The sequence below is a fragment of the Astyanax mexicanus genome, chromosome 4, assembly GCF_023375975.1.
Source record: "Astyanax mexicanus isolate ESR-SI-001 chromosome 4, AstMex3_surface, whole genome shotgun sequence".
Taxonomy (NCBI): Eukaryota; Metazoa; Chordata; class Actinopteri; order Characiformes; family Acestrorhamphidae; genus Astyanax; species Astyanax mexicanus.
Window position 1 is genome coordinate 4779892 of NC_064411.1, and position 23862 is coordinate 4803753.

At 38.1% G+C, this 23862-nt stretch overlaps 2 protein-coding genes across 2 annotated transcripts in view; one reads left to right on the forward strand and one right to left on the reverse strand.

The window, feature by feature from the left end:
- LOC103028529 (NACHT, LRR and PYD domains-containing protein 3) overlaps positions 1 to 23862 on the forward strand; it is a 383714-nt gene that overhangs the window by 12352 nt on the left and 347500 nt on the right. The gene's annotated exons all lie outside the window — the stretch shown is intronic.
- Positions 21481 to 22727, reverse strand: LOC125801391 (zinc finger protein 239-like). Its single transcript, XM_049478026.1, has one exon. It carries the CDS (start codon positions 22547 to 22549, stop codon positions 21611 to 21613), a length of 939 nt encoding a protein of 312 aa, XP_049333983.1. The 5' UTR covers positions 22550 to 22727; the 3' UTR covers positions 21481 to 21610.

Consider the following 23862-nt stretch of genomic DNA (forward strand, 5'->3'; position numbering starts at 1 on the left):
TAAATAGGTCAGAAGCGTTCTTTGACCAAAAACTACATTTCCCACAATGCTTGTCGATTGTATTACCCGCGAAGTTACGGCTTACTGCCACTACACGACAGTGTAGTCATTGATGTGGAAACCCTGCCGGAGGGAAGGCGTAACTTCGCGGGTGGAATTGAGACATACAAACGTTTATCCCATAATGTCCAGAAAAAGAGAAGCTGATGCAGACGGACGGCTGTGCTTCAAGGCGAAAGACCGGTATGCCTTTTGTGTTACGAAGAGTGTTACTGACCAAAATAAATGCTTTTTAGGAGAGATATAAGTTCTGTGTAAATATTTATAAGACAATAGCTGACAAAATCTGTTTTAATGACGTTAATAAACATCACTGTGACAGCGCTAGTCACAGTTTCACCTCAGCAAAGGAGGAGCACGTGAATCACTTATCTAACCAGCCTTTACTGATTTCTGACCCCAATAACCCTTTCAATAACCTCTAATAGCCTTTAATTAGTCTTCAGTAGCCTTCAACAGTCTAACCTTGCAGCCGTGGTGTGTTCACTAAACTCCGTAGTTATAAACATCCTGAGGTTAGCAGCGCGCTAACTGACCTGTTTATAATGTAATCCGAGCAGTGACTCCGTGACGGCTGCTCTAAACTGCTGCTATTAGCTGCTTGGGCTGAAAGATGAACTGTAGAGAGCTGTATTATCCGGTTAGTGGGGTTAAAATCTTTATTTTCTACACAGAAGAATTTTAAAAACTGTAAAAACGCTCCAGACTGCCTCAGCTGAGCCCTGTAGCCCGTGGCTGGGCTGTAGCTCTGACTCAGTAAAGACTGCGGGCTTGTGGTGCTGCTGCAGCTTCGACTAGTGGTTGTATGAGGAACTGCTAAATCTGAGGAAATTCTAAATCTGTCACAAGTTCTTAACAGCTCACAATTTTTAATTTTATATTTATTAAGCCTTATTTCAGTATCAAACGTTTTGATCAAAGTTAATACAACTTGTATTTTATGTCATTCCTATTCACTTGACTAGTTTGGTTCTTGATTGATGGAGTTTTTGGATTTCATAACATGACAAATTAAAAGGATTTATGTTAATAGAGCAACAAGCAAACATTTTTTTCCATGCAACTGTAATATTTGATTGAATAAATAGTATATTGAGAGTTATTTAACATTAAGGAGTAATTACATTCATTTTATATTACATTTGGTTACATTTTATTACATTTATAAGTTCCATCTGGTCCTCAGAGGACAGCCAATATGCCAATGTGGCCCTCGGCTAAAATGAGTTTGACACCCCTGCTCTACTGGTTTTCTCATTGGTCTATGGTTCAGTCAGTCTGATTAAAAATCTGCAAGTTAATCTACAGGGATATTTGGTTGTGTTGTGTTGCTAAAGTTATATACTCTGTTATCTTTTCCTTATTTGGTATCATTTTGCTAAAGGGTTTTTATATCTCTAAAGGTACTAAAATATCTAATCCATTTACTTTATTGATTGTTTTATCCAGTACCAGCTATTATCGTTGTTTTACATCACCTTATGTATTTACTCATATTCATATCTATGTGATTCAATAAAAGGCTTTTATATTGCAAGATCTGCAATCTTATCTATTCTTTCAACTTAAGCATTTAGCCAAAAGCTTTTGTACACAGCCAAACATACATTCAAGCAACCACTATATACAGTGCCTTGCAAAAGTATTTGGCCCCCCCTTGAACTTTTCAAACTTTTGCCACATTTTGGGCTTCAAACATAAATATATGATTTTTTTGTTTGTTTTTTGTGAAGAATTAACAAGTGTGTAAGAATACGGAGGAGTTTTGCCTTACTATGTTCATTGTTCATTGATTAAAGGGTTAATCTGTGTGTAACTAAATCAGCATTTCACTTAATCAGTATGTTATTCAAGCATTTAGCACGATTCATGATGATTCACATTGTGACTTAGAATGTATGTATATTGTGTCCTTGTGCTCAAAGCAAGGCCGTTTTTCTTGCAACTTAGCATGATTGATTTTTTCCAGCAGAACCATGAGTTTCTGTACATGTAATCTATAGTCTGATAAGGTTGGGGTGACCGAGTTCTCGGATGACGTATAGGATGAATAACTGCTTATCAGTATCAGGATCCGGGGGGTGTGAGGAGCCTCCTCACACACCATTAGACTGAGGCCAGGCGAATGCCTGTTTTTATTAGACTCTGTCTAGGAAGAAGAGTAGAGTTGGGCGGGAGAGCTTCTCCCGAGAGGGACTACAGAGCCACAGGTCCTGTTCACACAGCCGAGAACTCTGGAAACCCCAACTTTTCTCACCTTTGGGGGTTTCCTCTTATTTTCACCTTTTTATTTCAATTCAATTTTTCAATAATCTTTTTACTCAATTTTTGATGTATCCAAAAAAACTGTTTTGCTCAGAAGATTCTTTGAATAAAATCTGACGGAACTACAATTTTTGACTGGATCTCCTTTTCTTCTTTATGACGTATCATGCCAGATACATCATAATTCGAACAGTAGATCAATAATCTTTCAAGTGGGAGACAATCGTGAAGTGGAATGAAATTTATTGGATGCTATCTCATTATTTTGAGATACTCTCATCATTTGGAGATACTCAATATGTTGAGAACATTGGTATTTAAACTGTGTGAAACTGACACCAATAAATCCATAACTCCTGCTATTTACTTACTTATAAGTAGTTTTTCTCAGTAGCTCAGTCGCTGTGAAGTGTGGAGAATAGTTTTGCAATATATTGATTATCGCTGAATCGCAGTTTTGAGATATCACCGTTATCATTAATTTTCCACTTTGCTCAAAGGTGCTGAAAAAAACTTGAAAATGGGCCTTGAAAGTGCTTGAAAAGTGCTTGAATTTTACCTTGTAAAAGGTGTTTGAACCCTGTGTTTAAAAACCCCAGCAGCACTGCTGCACCTGATCTACATGTACCAACACAACACACACAAACACCTCACCACATTAGTGTCAATGCAGTTTTAAGAAATATTTATCACGAAAATAAAGCTCTCTGGCGCTGGGAATTAAATATACAGGGTAAAATTTAGGCTAATCGGATATGCAGGTGAAAAAATAAACTGTGAAAAAATATGTGTGTGAATATGTGTATGTTTATACCTACAAATCTCAAATGTAAATTGACATAATATGGACCATTAAATGACGGTAACAACCTGACCGTTTGACACTTAGCTAATCTGCATACCAGTAGGAGAGAGCAGAGATAGACTGGCTGTGTATGAAACGGTAGGCAGCTACCACAATCCCTCATGCCTGAGCTGTTCATATGTTAACACCCACTAAATGATTAACCCTTTACAAGTATTAATATGAACTTTAGGAAAAAGAGTATAAACAGAATTGCCCTTTTTTCTATTGTGAGTTAAATGAAGTCACTGCTGCCTATTCTAATAAGCTAACCGTATGACTAGCTTGACGAGCTCTGGGGACATTTTTACATGGGATGTGTCTGAAAGATCTGTGGACAAAAAGACATTACTTAAATTAATGAAAAGTATTATTACAAATGTAACAAAATGACTTTCTGAGCTGAAAACAAAAAAAACAAACAAAAAGAAAATATGTTTTATAAAATTTATTGAGATATCATATATATCCTATACCCAGTTTATAGACACATTTAGGACATACCGGGGTTGGACAATGAAATTGAAACACCTGTCTACAGTCACTCAGTGTTGGATCTTAGTTTGCATAAAAATAAATATATGCCAGTTTTTACCCTGAGCTCTGGCTCGCTTCTTTTTTTCCTCCCTGTATCACAAACTCTTCTAGTTCCTCCCTTTACCCAAGTTTCACTTTAGGAAGTCTTTTACGTACACTCTAAAAAGAAATGTGTCAAAAATGACTCAGACTGTGTCGAATTTTAACACATTGTGCGAGTGTGCTCAGAGACGACACATGTTGTGTTGATTCTGACACATCCAGTGTGTAATCCAATTTTACACACTAAATGTGTCAGGCTAATGAACTCACAAATGTGTAATTTTTTACACAACTTGTGTTGATTATGCATAATCAAGATAATGTATCAAATATGTTAAAAAAAAAGCATGAAACGAATTAATTCAATTCCATTTTTATTATCATGCCTATATATGGTTCAATTTTCTTTTGGAATTAGCAATGAATTAACATTCACGTGTTTGTAACATTTTAAATGTAAAAACAGTCATGTTTGTTACAGTTCAAAATCAGTTTCGTTTGGAATAAGTAATAAATTAACTCAATGTTTTTTAGATATTTTAAATGTAAAAACATGCATGCTTGTAACTAATTCATTGTCTTTTGTGATAATGAACACCTAAAAACAAAAGTCCAAACAGTAAAGGGGTGTATAAAACATAGCTCATATAAAATTAGTCACAATTTGTCGTGGAAATCGGAAAATGACAGTCAACGAGCCGGGATGCCAAAAAGAGAAGGTTTTTATTTTGAAGTTGCAAAAGGAAAAGCAAAGCAATGAATGAAGATGGAAAAAGTCAGGAAAGTCGGAAAAAGCCCCTTTCTGTGTCGACTGGGCATTTTTATACAGTCCCCCCTGCATACATGAGGCAATCCCCTCGTGATCTGTTTTGGAACAGGTCACTACCATATATGGAATAAAAGATTGGGACCTAACAAGAGAAAAGATGCTGAAAAAACACTGGACGTCTTGTTCTCTTAAAAAGAGGAACAGAAAACGCACGAATAAGCAAAAGTCAAGAATAATTCATAAATCAGAAAACTCCATTTGCTATGACCCGCTCGTTTCCAGGCAGACCTCTGCTTTTATAATCTTTGCCCTCAAGTCTGAATGAATGGCCTTATCAGAGAATATAAGTTCACATAACACTCAATGATAAAATACAAGAATATAGTGTAATACAAGAATACAGTAATCAACTCTGTTACAGGGAGTAATAATACTGATTGAATGAATAATCAGTGTAATTGATTATGAATACATGAAGTAAATGTTGATTTTCCTTCACATTTCCCCCCTTTTAATCAAATTTTCATTTTGATTACACAATAAGAAAAAAAAAAAAAATTTCCAAGCATAAATGCTGATTACAAGGACATATGTCCGTGTGTCCTTCTGTGATGGTCAAATGCACAATGTCCTGCTGTTGTCCTGCTCCCAGAGCAACAAGGAAAAAAAATACATTAAAATCATCGTCTATAGTGCTTTTGCTTCCTTTCTCTTGCTTCAGGGTTCTGAAGGTAGACTACCTCAGCCCCACGTACGAAGAGCTTTATTCTGGCTCTTGATGTCTGCAATATCAGTGAATGAAAAGTATGAGTTGGTGTGTGATAAGACTATGTGTGTTTTTTAATGAGATGTGTTAAGAGTCTCTGTATGTAGTGTACTTTGACGCAATCGAAACGTTGCTGAATGAGTTACTTCCTCAATTCCGCTCCTCGGTCACAGCCAGGCACTGACGCCCCTGCTGTGTGCTGTCTGCTGCTGTGGGCAATTCAGCTGCCCCTCCTTCCTGCTGCGGCCTGCTGAGGGTCAGACTTTTCAGCTGCTGTCTCGTCTCCTCCTGCTTGCTCTGTGAGCGATCTCTGTTGCTGCACAGCTGTAGAACCCTCGCCTATCAGTTGATCTGCATACGTTGTTCTCTCAGTCACCTGGAAAAGGCTCAATCCAGCCATGCTCATTCCCCTTTCGTGCGCAATGGCGGAGTAACCCTCACTCTGTGTCTGGACTGGTCCACCTTTGCACCACGTTCTCCTTCTCCCCCTGTGTAAACAGATCTGAAACAAGACTTTTGTATTCGTTATAATCATGTTTAAGGTTCTCTATTCATTTTGGAAGTCTTTTAAGGCGTCCTCCGTGTCTCCTTCCTGCAAGTTAAAATACATGGTTAAAATACATTTATCACACTTAACTTGAGCTCTAATTTCCCCTTGGAAGTTAATTATTTCATATTTAAATTTTGTCTGTGCACAGATTTCAGCCCAATTTTTGTTTTCTTACCTTCTTCAGTTGTCCTGATTTTCAGTTATACTCAATCATGATCTTTACTGTCAAAAGTGCTTTAAATCCCTAACATTTAGTAATTTTCAATTTTAAATTGCAACATTTAATTATCAACACCATTAATATGCACACACACAAACACACACAAGTTCACCCACACAAGTACACATAAACAAACTCAAACACTTCTACTTCCACTCTCACAAACACTAACCAAGCTAAAGATCACACACCTCAACTCTGCAGCATTATTGTACAGACCATATTTTACTGCTTCACAGCCCAAAGCTGCTGCTTTAAACGCACCTGCTGTTAAACCTCCCACTGAATGCTTCCTGCATATCTTCTTATATTGTATTGATAATACTACATAGATAATAAATAAGGAACAAACATTTGGAAATATATCTGAATCATGTTTATTATCATTGCTCCATGCAAAGTTTTAATGATCAGCTGCTCTATTCTCCCATTCATCTCCACACTGATTGATAGAATATCAGGGCCCAAAGTTTTACACTCTGCACAAACTACACATAATGTGGCTTCTGTGTCAGGAATGGGTCCATATTGATGTACTGGGCTTTCTTGGGTTACTCTTGCTTTAACTTTAGCATCACCGCTTGTGGCTGTATTATTTTACCTGCCACTTTAATTTTCTGCGGTGTGCTATTTATTAAGAAAATATGTTTCTGACTTTATTCAGTTCCCAAGATTTTTATAAAGCCTTGATTTCTAGATTTAGTTGATTTTATTTTGCTTTAAGAATTTGGAGAAGTGGAACGTGATTAAATTTCTCTGTATCAATCGTTCCATTACAAACAATAATATCATCAATATTAATAAACACAGATGTTATGCTTTGCTTTGTCCACGTTATTATACCAAGTAAATCCGAACAATGCTTTACATTTGCTTTTCAATATTTTCAATATGTATTTATGCATATACAATGCCAAGCAGATTGCTTTTCACAATTATCAACAATACATCTATTTCCTTAAACAATTTATCAAATCTCACTTACTGTTTCCCTTGCTCAAAAAGTGGCTCACATGTTGAATAGTGAAAGTTCAATTTTGTGATTTCTAAGTTTCTTATTTCTTCCTTTTAAATTAGGACTGAGTGTGTCTTAAAGTTAAGACTGTTACAATATTGCTGAAAGTAATTGCTCATCTGCATAGAGGTTGTTTTAAAACCAAACTTTAAAAAGATAAACAAGCTAAAAGTTTAAAAATGCTCTATATCTATAAAATAATTATTGGGCAAATAATGGTGGTAATAATGATCATCTATTTACCTCTCCCCCTTTTTCTGAAACAGAATTTCTGTTTTCAGAGAACTTAACACAAAATTGCTTCACCCTCTTTACTGTCCATTGGGCCGGTCTGCCCTGCCCAGGCCTCCACTGACACACACCCCATCACTTCATTCATCCACTCACTCTCCCCCTGGGCTGCGCTTCCCTTCCACGATGTTTTCTCCGTTTTCTGTTGAAATGCATGTGGTGGTCAGATCGAGACTGTGCCTGTCTTAGGTTGTCCCTGTGTAATATGTTGGGATCTTACCCGTCTTTGGCTAACCAGCCTAGCCCACTGAGCCACACACAGCGTAGCAGCACTGCTTTATCAACATTCAGTGCTGTAGTGTTTCTGCAGGGAGCACAAACCCAGGTATGTCACACTGTCATAAATTCACACTCTGGTGTTTACCGTGAAAGCCTGTGCAAGGCACCGAGTACCCATGGTTTATTATTTGTTATTATTGTATACAGATTTTCCTTATTACCATCAGAATCACCCTTTCTCTCCCACTGAATTTAGCTTAAATTATTTGCTTTGATGCCACTGCTCTGGAATAGACCCAAAAGAGTGCATGTCAATGAATAATTATTCAGATTTGGCATCTGTATCTCACAGATGTACCACAAGGTTAAAGTTTGGTCCAGTTTTATTTAATATATATATAAATTATATTGCTGGCTCTGCTTCTCAGATTGCAAACTTTACCATTATGCAGATGAAACAATTTTATATTGCTTAGCTGATTTTGTTCGTGCTACAGCCAGAAAATTATGCATTTGTTTTATAGGTTGCATTGTATAAGCATGAAAACTAAATTTATGCTGTTTTCCAGATCTCTTTCTAGTCTAATTTAATACCGTAAAGCAAAACAGAGAGCTGCATTTTTAAACACATTGTATTTCCCCTTATTTAAAATGAGAAAGACCCAATTCACTGATGCTTGTATTACATCCAATACTGAGTTTCCTTTGCAAATAAATAAGGTCTTTCCTCATTGTTATCTGAGACGTAAGCATGCTTTTAAGAGAATCAAAATATCAGCATATACTGAGAGACATGAGATCATAGAGAAATTAGATATGAAATCTGTCTTATATAAGTCTCATTCAGCTAGGACTGAACTGAGATCAGTCTGAATAAGAAACGAATAGTAAGATAACTAACTAAATCACCTGATAGAAAAAGCTGTGTTTGGAATGGCTCACTCATTAATTCATTCACTATTCACTATGTTGCATTTTCTATTTATTGAACTGATTATTTAAAGATCAAATAATAAACCATGTTTATTTGTCCTGCTCTGAGGACATCTGACACAACAGCACTGCATTGCATAATATATTTTGGGATTTCTAGCATACATCTTCTGTACAATATTATTATAATATAATATAATTAATAGTGAACTGTATAGTAAAAAAATGTACTGCTGGGTTTTGACAAAGCATTGCAAAAATGGCTTACACAAATGGCTTAGTATTTCTGCAATAGGGAACGAACACAGCCACACACCTTCATTATTTTCATTATTAGATTTGCTTATAGAATATAGAGTTAGACATATGTCCCTGTTAGGTTAGGGCCCCCAAGATATAGTCCAATACCCAAAATTAAGCTAATTATTTTCCATAATTCTGACTCCCCCTTTTCTTTTTTTATTTTTGCTAACCAACCCCATAATCCCTTTATTAAATTCTCTAAATTCTCTAATTATCTATTCAGTCACACACCACTTGGACATTACCAAACAACTTTAATTATTTATATTAACAGTTCCTCAACCTCGCTTACATTAAAGTATACTTTACTCATGATTGGGTGTTCACATTTTCACATTCTCTTTTTAGAACTGTCTTATAAGAACTGTCTTATAACGCATGCATATTTATATTACCGTATTTTTCGGACTATAAGGCGCACTTAAAAACTTTTAATTTTCACAAAAATTGACAGTGCGTCTTATAATACGGTGCGCCTTTTGTATGGATTTTACTCGTCAGGTTGTAAGGAGCAGTAAACACACACTCCGTGCAGCGTTATAGAGAGTTTCAGTGCTATACAGAGTCCAGAGCCGTGCAGCTCCGAGGCTGGAGCAGCAATAGCATTAGCTAGATGCTAACCGCTAAGCTAGCTAGCTTATTCACTGTTCAGAGATCAGTATTATCTAAATTTTACTCGTCAGGTTGTAAGGAGCAGTAAACACACACTCCGTGCAGCGTTATACAGAGTTTCAGTGCTATACAGAGTCCAGAGCCGTGCAGCTCCGAGGCTGGAGCAGCAAATAGCATTAGCTAGCTTATTCACTGTTCAGAGATCAGTATTATCTAAATTTTACCCGTCAGGTGTAAGGAGCAGTAAACACACACTCCGTGCAGAGCCGTGCCGCTCCGAGGCTGGAGCAGCAATAGCATTAGCTAGATGCTAACCGCTTAGCTAGCTAGCTTTTTCACTGTTCAGAGATCAGTATTTTCTAAATTTAGTACTTTTAATACTGCTGGAGCAGTATTATTAGAGTTAGATGCTAATCGCTAAGCGCTCACCGTTCAGAGGTGAGTTATCGGCCTGTAAGTCTGTGCTGCTTTGCCTGGCTAGCATTAGCTAGATGCTAAGCGCTAACTCTCTCAGAGGTGAGTTTTATCAGCCCGTAATCTGCTTGTTTACCGTGTTAAAACAAGCTACGGGGGACGAATCGCTAGCTAATATCTCACTGTCTTACCAGAACACGCAGGATTACTCAGTGTAACGCTGTCGTTTAAGTGTGGGTTAACTTTACTAGTTTAGGTGACTAGCTAGCGTGCTAGCGGATAGCTATGCTAACGCTGGTGCAGCAAGCCTTAGTGGACATCTGGAAATCTAAGCTTACTGTAAATAAACTGAAGCACGTTACTCACCCAAATAAACAGTTTTCAGGACAGGAATCTGTGTAGATTAATATCCAGCACTCGTTTGACTTTGAAAGAGCTAGATTTGTATACTGAGACGCTCCACCGGCAAGAGACCACCCCCGGTGGGGGAAGGGAAACATGGCGCCACCCCTGTTCACTTTGATATAGGCACCCTTTCTAGTGTCACTTAACGCGCCTTATAATGCGATGCGCCCTATGTATGGAAAAATAGCAGAAAATAGGCGTTCTTTGATAGTGCGTCTTATAATACGGTGCGCCTTATAGTCCGAAAAATACGGTATATAATATTTCTATGTCACATCAGTTACTTTTGTAATAGATGTCATCGCACTGTACTCTGTTAAAAATTTAATTATTTATGACAATTAGTAATATCTACTGCACTGATCCGTTTACAGAGAGATCCTTATCTAGTATAGTTAGGTTTTCTATAGCCTTATATATTTTATTTATATATATATATATATATATATATATATATATATATATATATATATATATACCCGTACAAAAGTGTTCTCCCCCTGTTCACCTCTGTCCCTCATTTTCACTGTGTATTACTCTATTTCCCTACTGAACTGATGTTCTATTTTCTATGATATCTCACAAGCGTTAATTCACAAATAAAACCAACCTCTCAGTCTAAAACCAATAGGCTGGACCAACTCCACCTACTTCACCTTGGACTCCTCCCCTGCAGTGGGACTCATTCATTCCTATTTTGTTGTCACACAAGATTTCGTACACTCAACCAATCACACCGCTCGCAGGAGCCCCGCTCACACACAGTTTCACACACACTCCAACACACACGCACACACTTCTGTTTCACGCACTCTGTCTTAGTACTACATAGTAGGTACAGCGCCTACTAATTTTACCAAATGTCTAGAGCAGGAACAGCATCTGCTTCTATACTTTTTATGTTTATTATCATTTTTATTTTTATATTTTGTTTTATTTTATTTTATTTGTTTTTTATTTATTTTTGTTATTTTCTGAACCTGTTCACGAGCGGATCAATCTCGAGGTGGGCTTACACCTAGCCGTTATCCGAACTTCTCGTCAGAAGCCGGGGGGACACGCCAGCTTCCAATCCTTAAAACCAGAGGAGACCCTTGTCTCTACTCCTGAGGAGACCCTTGTCTCTACTCACACATAAAACCAGAGGAGACCCTTGTCTCTACTCCTGAGGAGACCCTTGTCTCTACTCACCTATATATAAAACCTGAGGAGACCCTTGTCTCTACTCACATATAATACAAATAACGAGTAAAATACATTGGTATGCTTCCTGCTCCCTCCGGACAGCAGCCTGACAGCTGCTCCACTCAAATTTGAAATAGCCAATATGCAGAATTTGATTAAACCGGCTCTGCTTACCTGTTTTTTTAAGTTCGGCCGTGAGTGGATCAGTGCCGGATGCTGTCCTCTGCCAGACTCGTTCAGAGGTCGGGGTCACCAAATTGTTGTAGAAAAGAAAATGAAAGATGGGTCCACACCCACCCCTCATCCGGGGTACAACTCCCCTACGTGTTCGTTTGATAGAGAGTCGCAGACAGGTGGAGTGAAGTTGAAAGCAAACCAAGTATTTATTACAAAGTACTGAATATTCAGGAGAACCCACACATGAAAGGCCGTCTATCAGCCGTCCCAGTATAAGTTCTGACCCCCTCTGATCTGACTCCATGTTTTATACCCCAAATGACGTGAAACCTGCTGATGAGGCGTTGCTAACGATTAGCTCATGTTAATATGCATAATTTCACGTGTTAGTACTCAAGTTTCACGTGTCTGACCGGACCACTAGTGTTTGGCCTTGACTGTGTTCTTCCAGAATGGAACATCGTGGCACTATCTGTGTGTGTGCATCACCCCCCTCACACAGAAGGCCGCTGCAGGTTCCCCCACACACAGAAGGCCGCTTTGATCTAAAAGCCTCCTCTGTAGAAATTTAGTCTCGTACGGAGTGTGCCAGTCGAGTTGATGACCGTTAGTTGGGGTCATGCAGTGAACGAAATGCTTCAAGCCTGAGCTACGCAAGTCACAATGTTTATCTATATGTGTAAATAATATATATTGTGAGTATTGGTTAATCTTCTATATAAATGTGTATAAAATACACTGTGAGTAATAAAAATGATCAAATACAATGTGAGTATTGGTTAATGCATATAAAATACAAGGTTTCACACAATGATTATGTAATTATAGATACTAAGATAAGTAATCATAATTGTAAGATATTTGTCAATATATCAAAGGTAAAATAAGTTTCTTCACAGTACTTACAGTGAAAACTCCAGAGGAGTTGAAGGCTATGACGTGGTCCTGCCTCGTGTCAGCAAAGAGAATATTTAAAAATCGGAGGCTTATTCAAGACTTAATGTAGATTGAAACACAATAGTTAGCCAGGCTCCAATTTCTTTACTTAGCTCTTCAGGCAACATTAAGAGACTTGCTGATGAGTGCAGGGTATTTGCAGGGTATTTTGTGAGAAAGAACCCACTGCAGGAGTAATTGTGAAGAAAAAGGATGAGGGGACACTTCTGGACATGTGCAAAACTTAATGTCACTCAGTCAGGATAGCTGTATATGAGTGTGACTCTTGTTTAGGCCTGTTGAAGCTTGATATTTGCTGAACAGATTTTAAGGTTATGAAAACAGTTCTGATTCATTTAAAAATGTGTAAGAACTGATTGAGTTCATGGAGCTTTTAGACAGTTCATGTAAATTTTGCTTAATAAACTAGTGTAATATTTTGTTCTATATTATAGGATTTGTTACTATTAAACATTTTATAGTTTGAGCAAACATTCGTTAAATATTAATATGGGTGGGAACTATGAGAGTATAGTAATAACTTGTGATGTGAGCAATACTGATCAGCAAATGGGGCTGACCTCACGCTGCAGCATGTATCCAGCCTTATAGCCATAGCCTCATTTTTTTTTAGCTCCTCTTAAATCAGGGAAAAGGCACAGGTTGCGCCTGGTGCCAGAACTGGTGACTGTAGCATGATCGAAATGCTTACCGTATTTTTCGGACTATAAGGCGCACCGTATTATAAGGCGCACGATGAGTGAACGGTCTATTTTTAGTGTTAGTCCATACAAAAGGCGCACTGGATTATAAGGCGCACTAAATGAAACTTTATTTATATCAGCAACGCTCCGACAGACCATAATATTATGTTGAAGCACAGCAAGTACGTATTACTCCGCGACGCTCCTGACAACGGTAGCCGCAACGCTCCGACAGACCATAATATTATGTTGAAGCACAGCAAGTACGTATTACTCCGCGACGCTCCTGACAACGGTAGCCGCAACGCTCCGACAGACCATAATATTGTGTTGAAGCACAGCAAGTACCGCATTACTCCGCGAGGCTTCTGACTATAATAGCGTGTTGTGCCAAATTCGGTGAATAAAACGTTTTTAAAACAGAGATAAAGATTGAATAAGTTTCATTTCTGGATGAAGTGATTTCCAGCGCTGTTTGGATATAACTGTGGATTACAGGAGACTGGATTGATGGATTCTCTTTAGTCTGGACGCGTTTTGAAGGTAGGACCTGTGGCTGAGCGCGGGTGTGTGTTCGGGGGGTGGCGGCAGTGACCGGAGGTTACCCCAGGACAAAAGGAGAGCCTTTTATTACTGGAAACATGCGCTCTGACGCAGCTCTAATTCATGAAACATACATCCTACAGTAAAAGCACAGTTCTGGAATCCGGAGAGCCAGACGGTTCGAATGGTGTATGACATGACCGCATTCGATGAAATATGGACGAACAATAAACGCAAATATGAGAGTTATGAATTATTAAAATCATAACCAAGGCATATTTCGCCCTAAATGTTTATTTTCTGAAAGGATATTCCGCTAAATAGGCTAAATAGCTCAAAAGCAGAGATTCTAAGCTTTAAAATTGTATATTGGATGTCTATATTGAACCTGTAACTGTTCATAACTATTCAGAAACACAGCCAGTTATGAAATATTAAATATTTCTGGCCCGCCGGTGGGCCAGCGCGTGTTAAGAGGTTAACTTTACTTAGAAGTGGGCGCTAAAAAGAAACAGTTTGTGCTATTACCCCAGAACGGGTGGAAAGGAAAGTTTACCGGCACCTTGTTCTGGCCACGGAGCTACAGTGGAAACTAGCTACCCTGAGCCACAGCCGAGAGGCAGTACGGCAGTCAAAGGTAACCGCGCGCTAGCCCAAGAGGGGGATCTTTTTCTGGCGTGGGTGAGGAATTCTGCACAACAGAGCGCCGTGTACCACATAAAATCGAGGTCAGTAAACACAAGCAAAATCCATACACAAGGCGCACTGCATTATAAGGCGCAATGACGATTTTTGGGAAAAAATAAGTATTTTAAGTGCGCCTTATAGCCCGAAAAATACGGTAATTATTTTTTTAATTTTACATTTTTACACAGATTGTGCTAAATTGATTTTCTGCTTTTAGAAACAGTTAGTGCTGGGCGTTAAAACGATAACGATAGTTATCGAGAAAAATATATATCAGGATAACGATAATAAGCCAGACGATAGAATTCGATAAACTTTATTTTCTATTTCTCTTTTAAGTAGCGCTGCGAACAGGCGCAGCACGTGATCAGGCAGCACGCTGAACTGCCTCACAGCTCAGCATTCCCTAAATATGAGGCATGGAGTCTCCTCACCAAGATATTTAGAGAGGTGAGCTTGTTCAAATTTCTGAAGGCAGGTAAAGCTGTTCTGTTTGCTGCTAGGTTAGGTTAGCTTGTCTGATATCTCTCAGAGTTAGCGATGTTTAAGGTGTAAAAGGGATCTGTACAATTGGTCATCATTAGCTAAGTTCCTTCACTGCTTTTTACACTCTAATAAACTAATGGGTAACAAACGTTAGCTGTGTTAATACACTTTGCATTAAAATGTAATACATTTTGCTCATATAAATAGACTTCACGGGTGTAAGATAGCAATTGCTGGCTTGAAACGGCAAAAAGCATGTACTGATTATTTTAATTAATCATGGGTGGACTAAACCAATCAGCGTGTTAATTATTTATTTTAAGAGTAGCACGAGCAGGTCATTTACAAAAACACCAATGATATTTTATTGTATTTCTGTTTATTGTTGAGCACAAGTAGCTAAGATAGGTACGGATTGTTGTCAGGGTTTAAATCGGTCAGTGGCTCACCTGTATTTTCTGCTGTTAAGATAGCAACATGCCAGATTTTACCTGAACACAACTCCCTTCCAGACCACCACACCCAAACTCTGACACTATTTTAACGATGTTGGTGCAATGTTGCAATTTGCGCTGGATTTATCATAGGGCCACATGGGTCAGAAATCACCCTCATTAATTTCCCAGATTAATTCATGCTGGCTGATTTTTTTCTTTGTTTTCTGTCTTTCATGATTGAATATTACAAGTGTATTACTTCAGTAGTGAGTGAGGGCAAATACTTAATTCATATTTGCAAACTGTTTCTCATTTTGCACACAATCATACTGTGAGAATTTCAGTTTTACTAAATAGGTGGACCCAAATCCAGACAACACAGATGCAGAGTTTCAACCAATCATCTTTAACATAATGTTACACAGTTACAAGTGATTATTATTATTATCTAGCCAGCTGTTCACATATTCTATTATATTTGGCCTGCAGTCTACTGTAGTTGTTTAACTATTTTAATTAAAGCTGCATAAGCTAAGTTCATTGGCAGGTTATTTAGCAAAAATTAAAAAAAAAAAAAATCGAAAAAAAAAAAAAATAGAATGTCAACAGCTAGCTAGCTAATAATAATTACCTGTAACTCTCTGACAATAATGTGCTCACTTAAACCTAAGTAACCTAAACCTATTCAAATATTATGTACAGTTATTTTATGTACCGAATATATAAAAAGTAGAACTATGTTGGAACTGTTGAGAAAATACTTCACAACGGGAGCTGTGCTGAGCTGTGAAATGCATGTGTCTGATCCATGTGTGTAAGCCTGATGGATCATTTATTAACAAACAAAAAAAGAGAAATAAAATGAATATATTTACTGCATTCTTGGAATAGAACAATATTAATGATGAACTTGTTCCAAATATATATCAAAGAAACATGGTTCAGTCGGATCACTTTTGACATATATTGTACATAAAATGATTGTACATGTAAACTTTACCCTATCGCTCTGTGAACTAATTTTTGATTTCCATTTGTTACGGCGCATGTTTTTATTTTAATTTAGGTTATGTTTTGTCTTCAATAAAGTACTGAAGTTGCTTTATTGCTTACGCCACAGGGCTAGTGTTGTTTGAGGACCAGCTGATGCAGGTTTGTCTAGAACATTTGTATAAGATAGGTTGTATCTCCACTAGGGGTGTTTCACGATCTCGATATTTTATCGAAATCGAATCGAAATGAGGTCACGATCTCGAGTATCGAAGTCAAAAAGAGGATCGACGATCCCTCCCGCGCGCGCTACGCAAATAGCGCAGCGCGCTACGCAAATGGCGCGGCACCAACACAGCGCATCCTATTCATTCAAATAGAGAGAGCCGCTGCATGAGCGCAGTCGGCGGGAGTGTGATCACTGTTTTTATCTGTCCAACGGGGGAGGGGGGGCGGGGGTTGGGCGCGCAGGTTTTGTATCTGTATCTAACGGAGGGGTGGGTGCGCGCAGGTGAGAGCGTGTGAACTCGCTGAAATGCGTGTCAGTGTGACTTGAGAACACTGACTATAGATCACAGTGAGGTGGATTAAAAATCCTAAACTTATAATTGACTACACCTGTTGCTTTCCATTGAATTAAAAAAACATCTTTCTCTCAGATAAAGTAAACACAAGCGTGTTTCTGACTAAAATAAAAGCTTTTCAGGAGAGATATAAGTTATGTGTAAATATTTATAAGACAATACCCACATCACTTATCTAACCAGCCTGTACTGATTTCTGCCCCCCAATAATGCTTTCAATAACCTCTTGTAACCCCTGGGAGCCAGGGGTTACACTCTAATAGCCTTTAATAGTCTTCAGTAGCCTTTAAAAGACTTACCTGGCGGCCGTGGTGTGTCCACTAAACTCCGTAGTTATAAACATCCTGAGGTTAGCAGCGCGCTAACTGACCTGTTTATAATGTAATCCGAGCAGTGCCTCCGTGTCGGCTGTTCTAACCTGCTGCTGTTAGCTGCTTGGGCTGAAAGATGAACTGTAGTGAGCTGTATTATCCGGTTAGTGGGGTTAAAACCTTTATTTGTTTACAGAAACAGTAAAAACGGACTGGCTGAGCTCTGTAGCCCGTGGCTGGGCTGTACTGAAGTAGTGACTGAGTGAAGAGAGCGGGGCTTGTGCTGCTGCTGCTAGTGGTTGGATGAAGAACTGCAGCTTCATGTAATGAGCAGTTTCACCAGCCATCCACACACAGCTCTGATAAACTGCTTGTTTTAATAGTGCACACTGTTGCTACCAAAAAAAGTCACTAGATGGCATTACCATATATATCTTAATAAATAATAATAATAATATTTATAATATTTATAATAATAATAATAATAATAAATATATTATTTAAATTTTATGAGGCATAAAATAATAACAAGAAAAAAAAACAAGAAAATCGAGAATCGAATCGAATCGTGACCCTCAAATCGAAAATGAAATCGAATCGAGGATTTAGAGAATCGTGACACCCCTAATCTCCACCCACAGCCAAGGTGGACTACACCGTGCACCTTTACAACTATACTCTTAAAACTACAACTTTAAAGGGTTCTAATGTGGAAAGAGTTAATGAATATAAGCACCTTGGCATATGGCTAGATGACAAATTTACTTTTAAGCACCATATTAACAAGCTTTCAGGTAAGCTAAGGCAAAAACTCGGCTTCCTATATAGAAATAAATCATGCTTTCCAATGCACACAAGAAAAAAAATTTTGTGGAAGCAACGTTTTTATCTAAGCTAGATTATGGTGATGTGACCAGACATGTGTCAGCAACTACACTCAAACCACTAGATTTTGTGTATCATGCGGCGCTAAGATTCATTACTGGTACACATCACTGTTCACTCTATAAAAAAGTTGGATGGTCTTCTCTTGCTGTGCACCAGGAACACACTGGTTTATTTTCGTTTTAAAAAGAACTTCCTCACTATATGCCATCCTTCAAAACATCTCACAAAAACTTATTAAAAATAACACAACCTACCAGACTCACTCCAGTAACTGGATCATCGAAAGTTTTAACTGAACTGGGAAAATCTGCTTCTCATTACAGTGAACCAGCAAGCTGGAATTCACTACAGGAAACTCTAAAGCTCAGCTGGTGTCACTAAACCACCTTCAAGGTGATCTTTATGATCTTTGGTATGTTTTCAGTTTCTTTATTTTTATGTTAACCTTTTAGTTTTTAATGCTGGTTTGTTTTAGCTATTTTTCCACATTTCTTTTTAGTTTCTTTCTTTTCTTTTGTTATTTATCTATTCTTTCCCTTCTCTATGTTTGTAGAAACTAAATAAAACAATAGAAAATATAAAACACAATAAAAGGACTATCACACAGGTATATAAAAATAGCCAGTAGTTTACTGAGTGTATCAAAACGGTAGGGCAAATAAGGCTAAGAATCGAGTGTCCTTTTTAGTACTTTTAACAAAAAATACATAAATAGCAGGCTTCCATCAACAATAGAGTTATATCTTTCCAAGACAGAGCAGTTTAGTACCTTTTTTAGATGCAATAGTACAAATATAGTGTGTAAATACCCATAAGTAAATATAAGACACAAATGAAGTTATATTTTAAACATTACCCAAATTATTTAAATTATTATTAATTATTTAAATAACCAATTATTTTCATGATTATTATTGCTCAGGCTTATGTTTTAGGATTAGATTTTTGCTGTAGGATTGATTTTACGTTAATATAAGTTACCCCATTTTTCTTACTTTTAGAACTACACTGTCAGTTATATATTTAAACCCTTAATCAGAAATTGACCTTTTAAAGTTTGTAAAATAAAATACCATCTTAAATTAAATATGAGGGCCCACTCTAAAGAATACACTCATAAAGAACAGAATTATAGATGAAATTAACAGAACTAAACGGTGCAGGTCTGGTTCGGAGCTTAATGTCCACTTTACTCTAACGAGCAGAAATAAGAGTTTCAGATTTACCTCAGATTCAGTGAATATGAGCGGGAGCAGAGCGCGGGGTCCTGCAGCACGGAGCGTTTTCCCTCAGAGGAACTCTGATCCACGCGGGGACTCAGAGCGCTCTCTGGTTAGCAGTGTTAGCGGTCCTGGTGTTCAGTGGAGGCGGAGAGAGCGCGAGTCAGTCCGGGGAACAGTCTGTCGGAGCGGCGCTGCAGCGGAGAGTTCACGGCTAGCGCAGAGCAGCTAATACACGAGGCTAAACACAGCTAGCCGAGCTGGCTAAGCTAACAGTGCTAACAGAACTTTACTTATAGAGAGATTATCCCAGCTTCATCCACCAGCACACTCTCAGTATGGACTTCAGTGTCCTTAAAATTACCGGTTAGTTTAATTAATACTGATTATTAGTGAATTTAGTTCAGCCTGTGAGGAACTTTTTCCTCCTCGCCTCTACCGCGCTGCTACTCCCGCATCTCCGCTGTTCTCTCTCGTCCCGTGGGCGGGCCTGTTCCAATCCTCTACTCCACCCTTCACCTGTGCACTAATCCCTGAGTAGATCCCTTAATCACTTTTAGCTAACCTTCCTGCATTAACACAGAAAATAAATGAAATATGTACTCTGTACTGCTTTTCTTTTTAAACTATTTACACAAACACAATGACTATTTTGAACATGTTTAGTACTCTTTTAAACCATCACTATGCATTTATAAGACTTTAATTATTACTGTATTTATTAGTGTATCTATTTTAGAACTAGGGAGTTTTAAATTTTTTACCCAGGGCTACATGAGAAATATGCAAGAGGGGTGTATCCCATAGTGAGATACCGAATGAATGCTTGAAAGAGAACAGAAATTACAAGAAAAAAAATTGCAAGAAATAAAACAAATTTACCGGACTTGAAACACTGTTACTAGTGCTGAAACATTACATTGGTCAGTAAAAAAGCAACTGCTTTGTTTGTACATTTAGCTAGGCTAGCTACCAATAATAATGGTCAGTTAAACAGCAAATGCTGTATTTGGATATTTAGCTAAGCAAGTTACCAATAATAATAGTCAGTAAAACAGGAAATGCTTTGTTTATACATTTGGTTAGTAAAATAGCAAATGCCAGAACCAATAATAAAAAAACCTTTTTCTCTATTTCAATCTTAAATGGACTATTATGTTTCACTTCAACACAAATCCATTTCACACTGGATTTCTCCGTTGGCCACCTTTGAGTATTTAACAAATAATAACATAAGACAATCTCAGGCCTATAGGTTTCATGTAAAACATATGTTGAAAAAACACAATGAGATGCAGATCTGCAATAAAAAAGCTGTTTATTAAAACACCCAGATGAGTAAACATAGATGTGAAGCAATAGAAAGATAATAGTTTGTAGTGGATAAAAACAATTAAGAAACTACATGATTTGGATATTCTTAGTAAATGTGGAGCTTAAAAAACCTTAATAAGGATAAGATAAGAGAGTATAAAACTTGAGTAATACAACAACCAAATATCCATCTATATCCCTCTATGCTAACAGATTTTTAATCAGACATAGACAAACGAGAACAGCAGCAGAGGGAGTGAATGAGCCTGCAACCTTACTGCGCTACACAAACCTGGAGTGGGTTGATTTCAGTATGGGAACTACGACTGAAGCGTTTTATTTAACGGTTGGAAAGGAATTTGTTGGCCTCTCTGCAGAGTCTAGATGCTCTTCCGGTCCACACGGCAGTACCCAGCACAGTGTTGTCTCTCTGTGGCTCTGGATCTCACTTTTGGGAGCCCTCTCTCTGGAGTTCCTCAGGTGCTGTTTTCATTTCTTCTTTCATACAGATGGGCCTAAAAGTTTAGTTGCAATCTACGAATCCTACTCTACTCCTAACAACTATGACATTTAAATTTTAAAGACTAAGTTATGCTAATCTAATATCTGGTCCAATATCTGGTCCAAACACTGGCAGTGCCCTCGCTCAAACCCAAATTACCTCCCCTTCTTCAGAACTGAGCTCTGTCTCACAAAGAATGTCCTGGAATATCAAACACACGAGAAAACATGACATGGAATTCATTAAACCTCATTCCTGGGTAAGTTTAATTTTGCTGAACCTGTAAAATCCATTGTTAAATTCAGTTCATGTTTGTTTCTTGTGGAACGTGTCCCAAGTGACAAAGTGAAACATTTATGTAGAATAAGGTATTCTGTCTGAAAGATTTACGATTTGCACTTTTAATTGCTGTGGGACAAATGTGGGATAGTTTTCTCTCCTGTGTGAATTCGCTGGTGTCGTTTGAGATCACTCTGTTTAGTAAAACTCTTTCCACAGTCTGAGCAGTGATACGGTTTCTCTCCTGTGTGAATGCGCTGGTGTTTTTTGAGTTCACTCTGGGTAGTAAAACACTTCCCACAGTCTGAGCAGTAATATGGTTTCTCCCCTGTGTGAATGCGCTGGTGATTTTTGAGTTTACTCTGTGTAGTGAAACTCTTCCCACAGTCTGAGCAATGATGCGGTTTCTCTCCTGTGTGAATGCGCTGGTGGTTTCTGAGATTACTCTGATGATTAAAATTCCTCCCACAGTCTGAGCAGTAATACGGTTTCTCTCCTGTGTGAATGCGCTGATGTATTTGGAAAGTACTCTGTTGATTAAAACTTTTCCCACAGTCTGAGCAGTAATACGGTTTCTCTCCTGTGTGAATGCGCTGGTGCAGTTTTAGATGACTCTGTTGAGTAAAACTCTTTCCACAGTCTGAGCAGTAATACGGTTTCTCTCCTGTGTGAATGCGCTGGTGTATTTTGAGATTACTCTGTACAGTAAAACTCGTCCCACACTCGAAGCAGTGATACGGTTTCTCTCCTGTGTGAATGCGCTGATGCAGTTTTAGAGTCCCCAGTCTATTAAAACTCTTCCCACAGTCTGAGCAGTAATACGGTTTCTCTCCTGTGTGAATACGCTGGTGTCGTTTGAGAGTACTCTGTTCAATAAATCTCTTCCCACAGTCTGAGCAGTGATATGTTTTTTCTCCTGTGTGAATGCGCTGGTGTATTTGGAGATGACCCCCTTGATTAAAACTCTTCCCACAGTCTGAGCAGTGATACGGTTTCTCTCCTGTGTGAATGCGCTGGTGTTTTTTGAGATCACCCTTGACAGAGTGCTGATGTTTCTCCATGTCAGGACTTGGCTTTATTTGTATGTTAAATGTATCAAACAATTTCTGCGTGTTCTGGAGATTCTTCAGGACGGCTTGTGCTTCACCTCTTTCAGCAGTTTAACATTGCTCTTTGATAAATATCCTGTTTGTTGGTGAGGAATTTTAGGAGAACATTTTCATTTCCGAAAAACACAAAGAAAATGGCATTGAATGATAAAAAGCAGGTCAATAAACTGAAGAGAACTGCCTAAATCAGTTACACTATACAGACAAAACTACTGGGACATCTTCATATTACCATAAAAGGGTGCTGGTGGTCCTCTAGCCACCTGTTTAGTGCCTTTATGAGGACTGCCCACTGTTCAGACACTCTTGATTCTTATCTGGTCTCACTAGACACTGAGAACTTAAAGAAAGAAAGAAAGAAATAGTGAGGTTACCCCTAAATCTTAAGCTTTGAGGCATGTGTTACAACCCTATAGGTCATAATTGCTGATTATTGTTTTTTTCTTTCTGTTTGAGTGTGCCTTCCTACTGCAGGTTACTGCATGATGCCATTTAACCAAACTGGTTGGTCACCACCAGGGGGAACCAACCATAAAAAGGAACAGGAAGTGCGAGGGTGGTGCTTGGCTTCCAACATGGCTCCTGTGTGTTCCTGGTTTCCTGCCGCATGGTCTATGCAAAGTTTGTAGCCGGTTAAAGTGTTAGAACTAAGCTGATGGTAAAACCATGTTCTTTGGTGTGAACACTGTTGTGTCTGGTCTCTCAGTGGTTCTCTTGGTTTGTTTAATTAGGGAGTTAGGTTAGAGATTTGTATTTCTTTTTCTTTTCTTTGTTAGGTAAGTTAGTTTTCTTAATCTTTAAATTAGTTTTGTTTTGTTTATAATTTTTTATTTCATCCCTAATTGTTGCCTCCCCTTTGACCTAAGCCTTGTATTCTTTACAATTTGTTAAATAAACTAAACCTTTTGACTAACAGGAGTATGTGTGGTTGGGGAACCAGGAGGGCATGGGGGGCTCTTTTTTCTATGTTACAGGCTGACCTAGACCAGGTCGTAACACATGTGCCGAAAAAACAACACGCATTACTTTGAATCACAGTGCCTATGCTTGATTCATTCTACATTGATAACGTGACCAATGCTGTCCAAAGCTTTTTCCTTTACACTAATTTATAAAAGATCTCATACATATTAACCAAACCTGATTTTTTTTTTACAACTCCTGATAACAGTTCATTATTTTCCACCACATTAGCTTCAGGCCAACATTGATGGGCACACCTGAGTTCAAGACATGTTTTTTTTTGGTATATGTAGATCAAAATC

Excerpts from the sequence above, each read along its gene's own strand:
- LOC125801391 (XM_049478026.1), bottom strand. The coding sequence starts at position 22,549 with ATGGAGAAACATCAGCACTCTGTCAAGGGTGATCTCAAAAAACACCAG.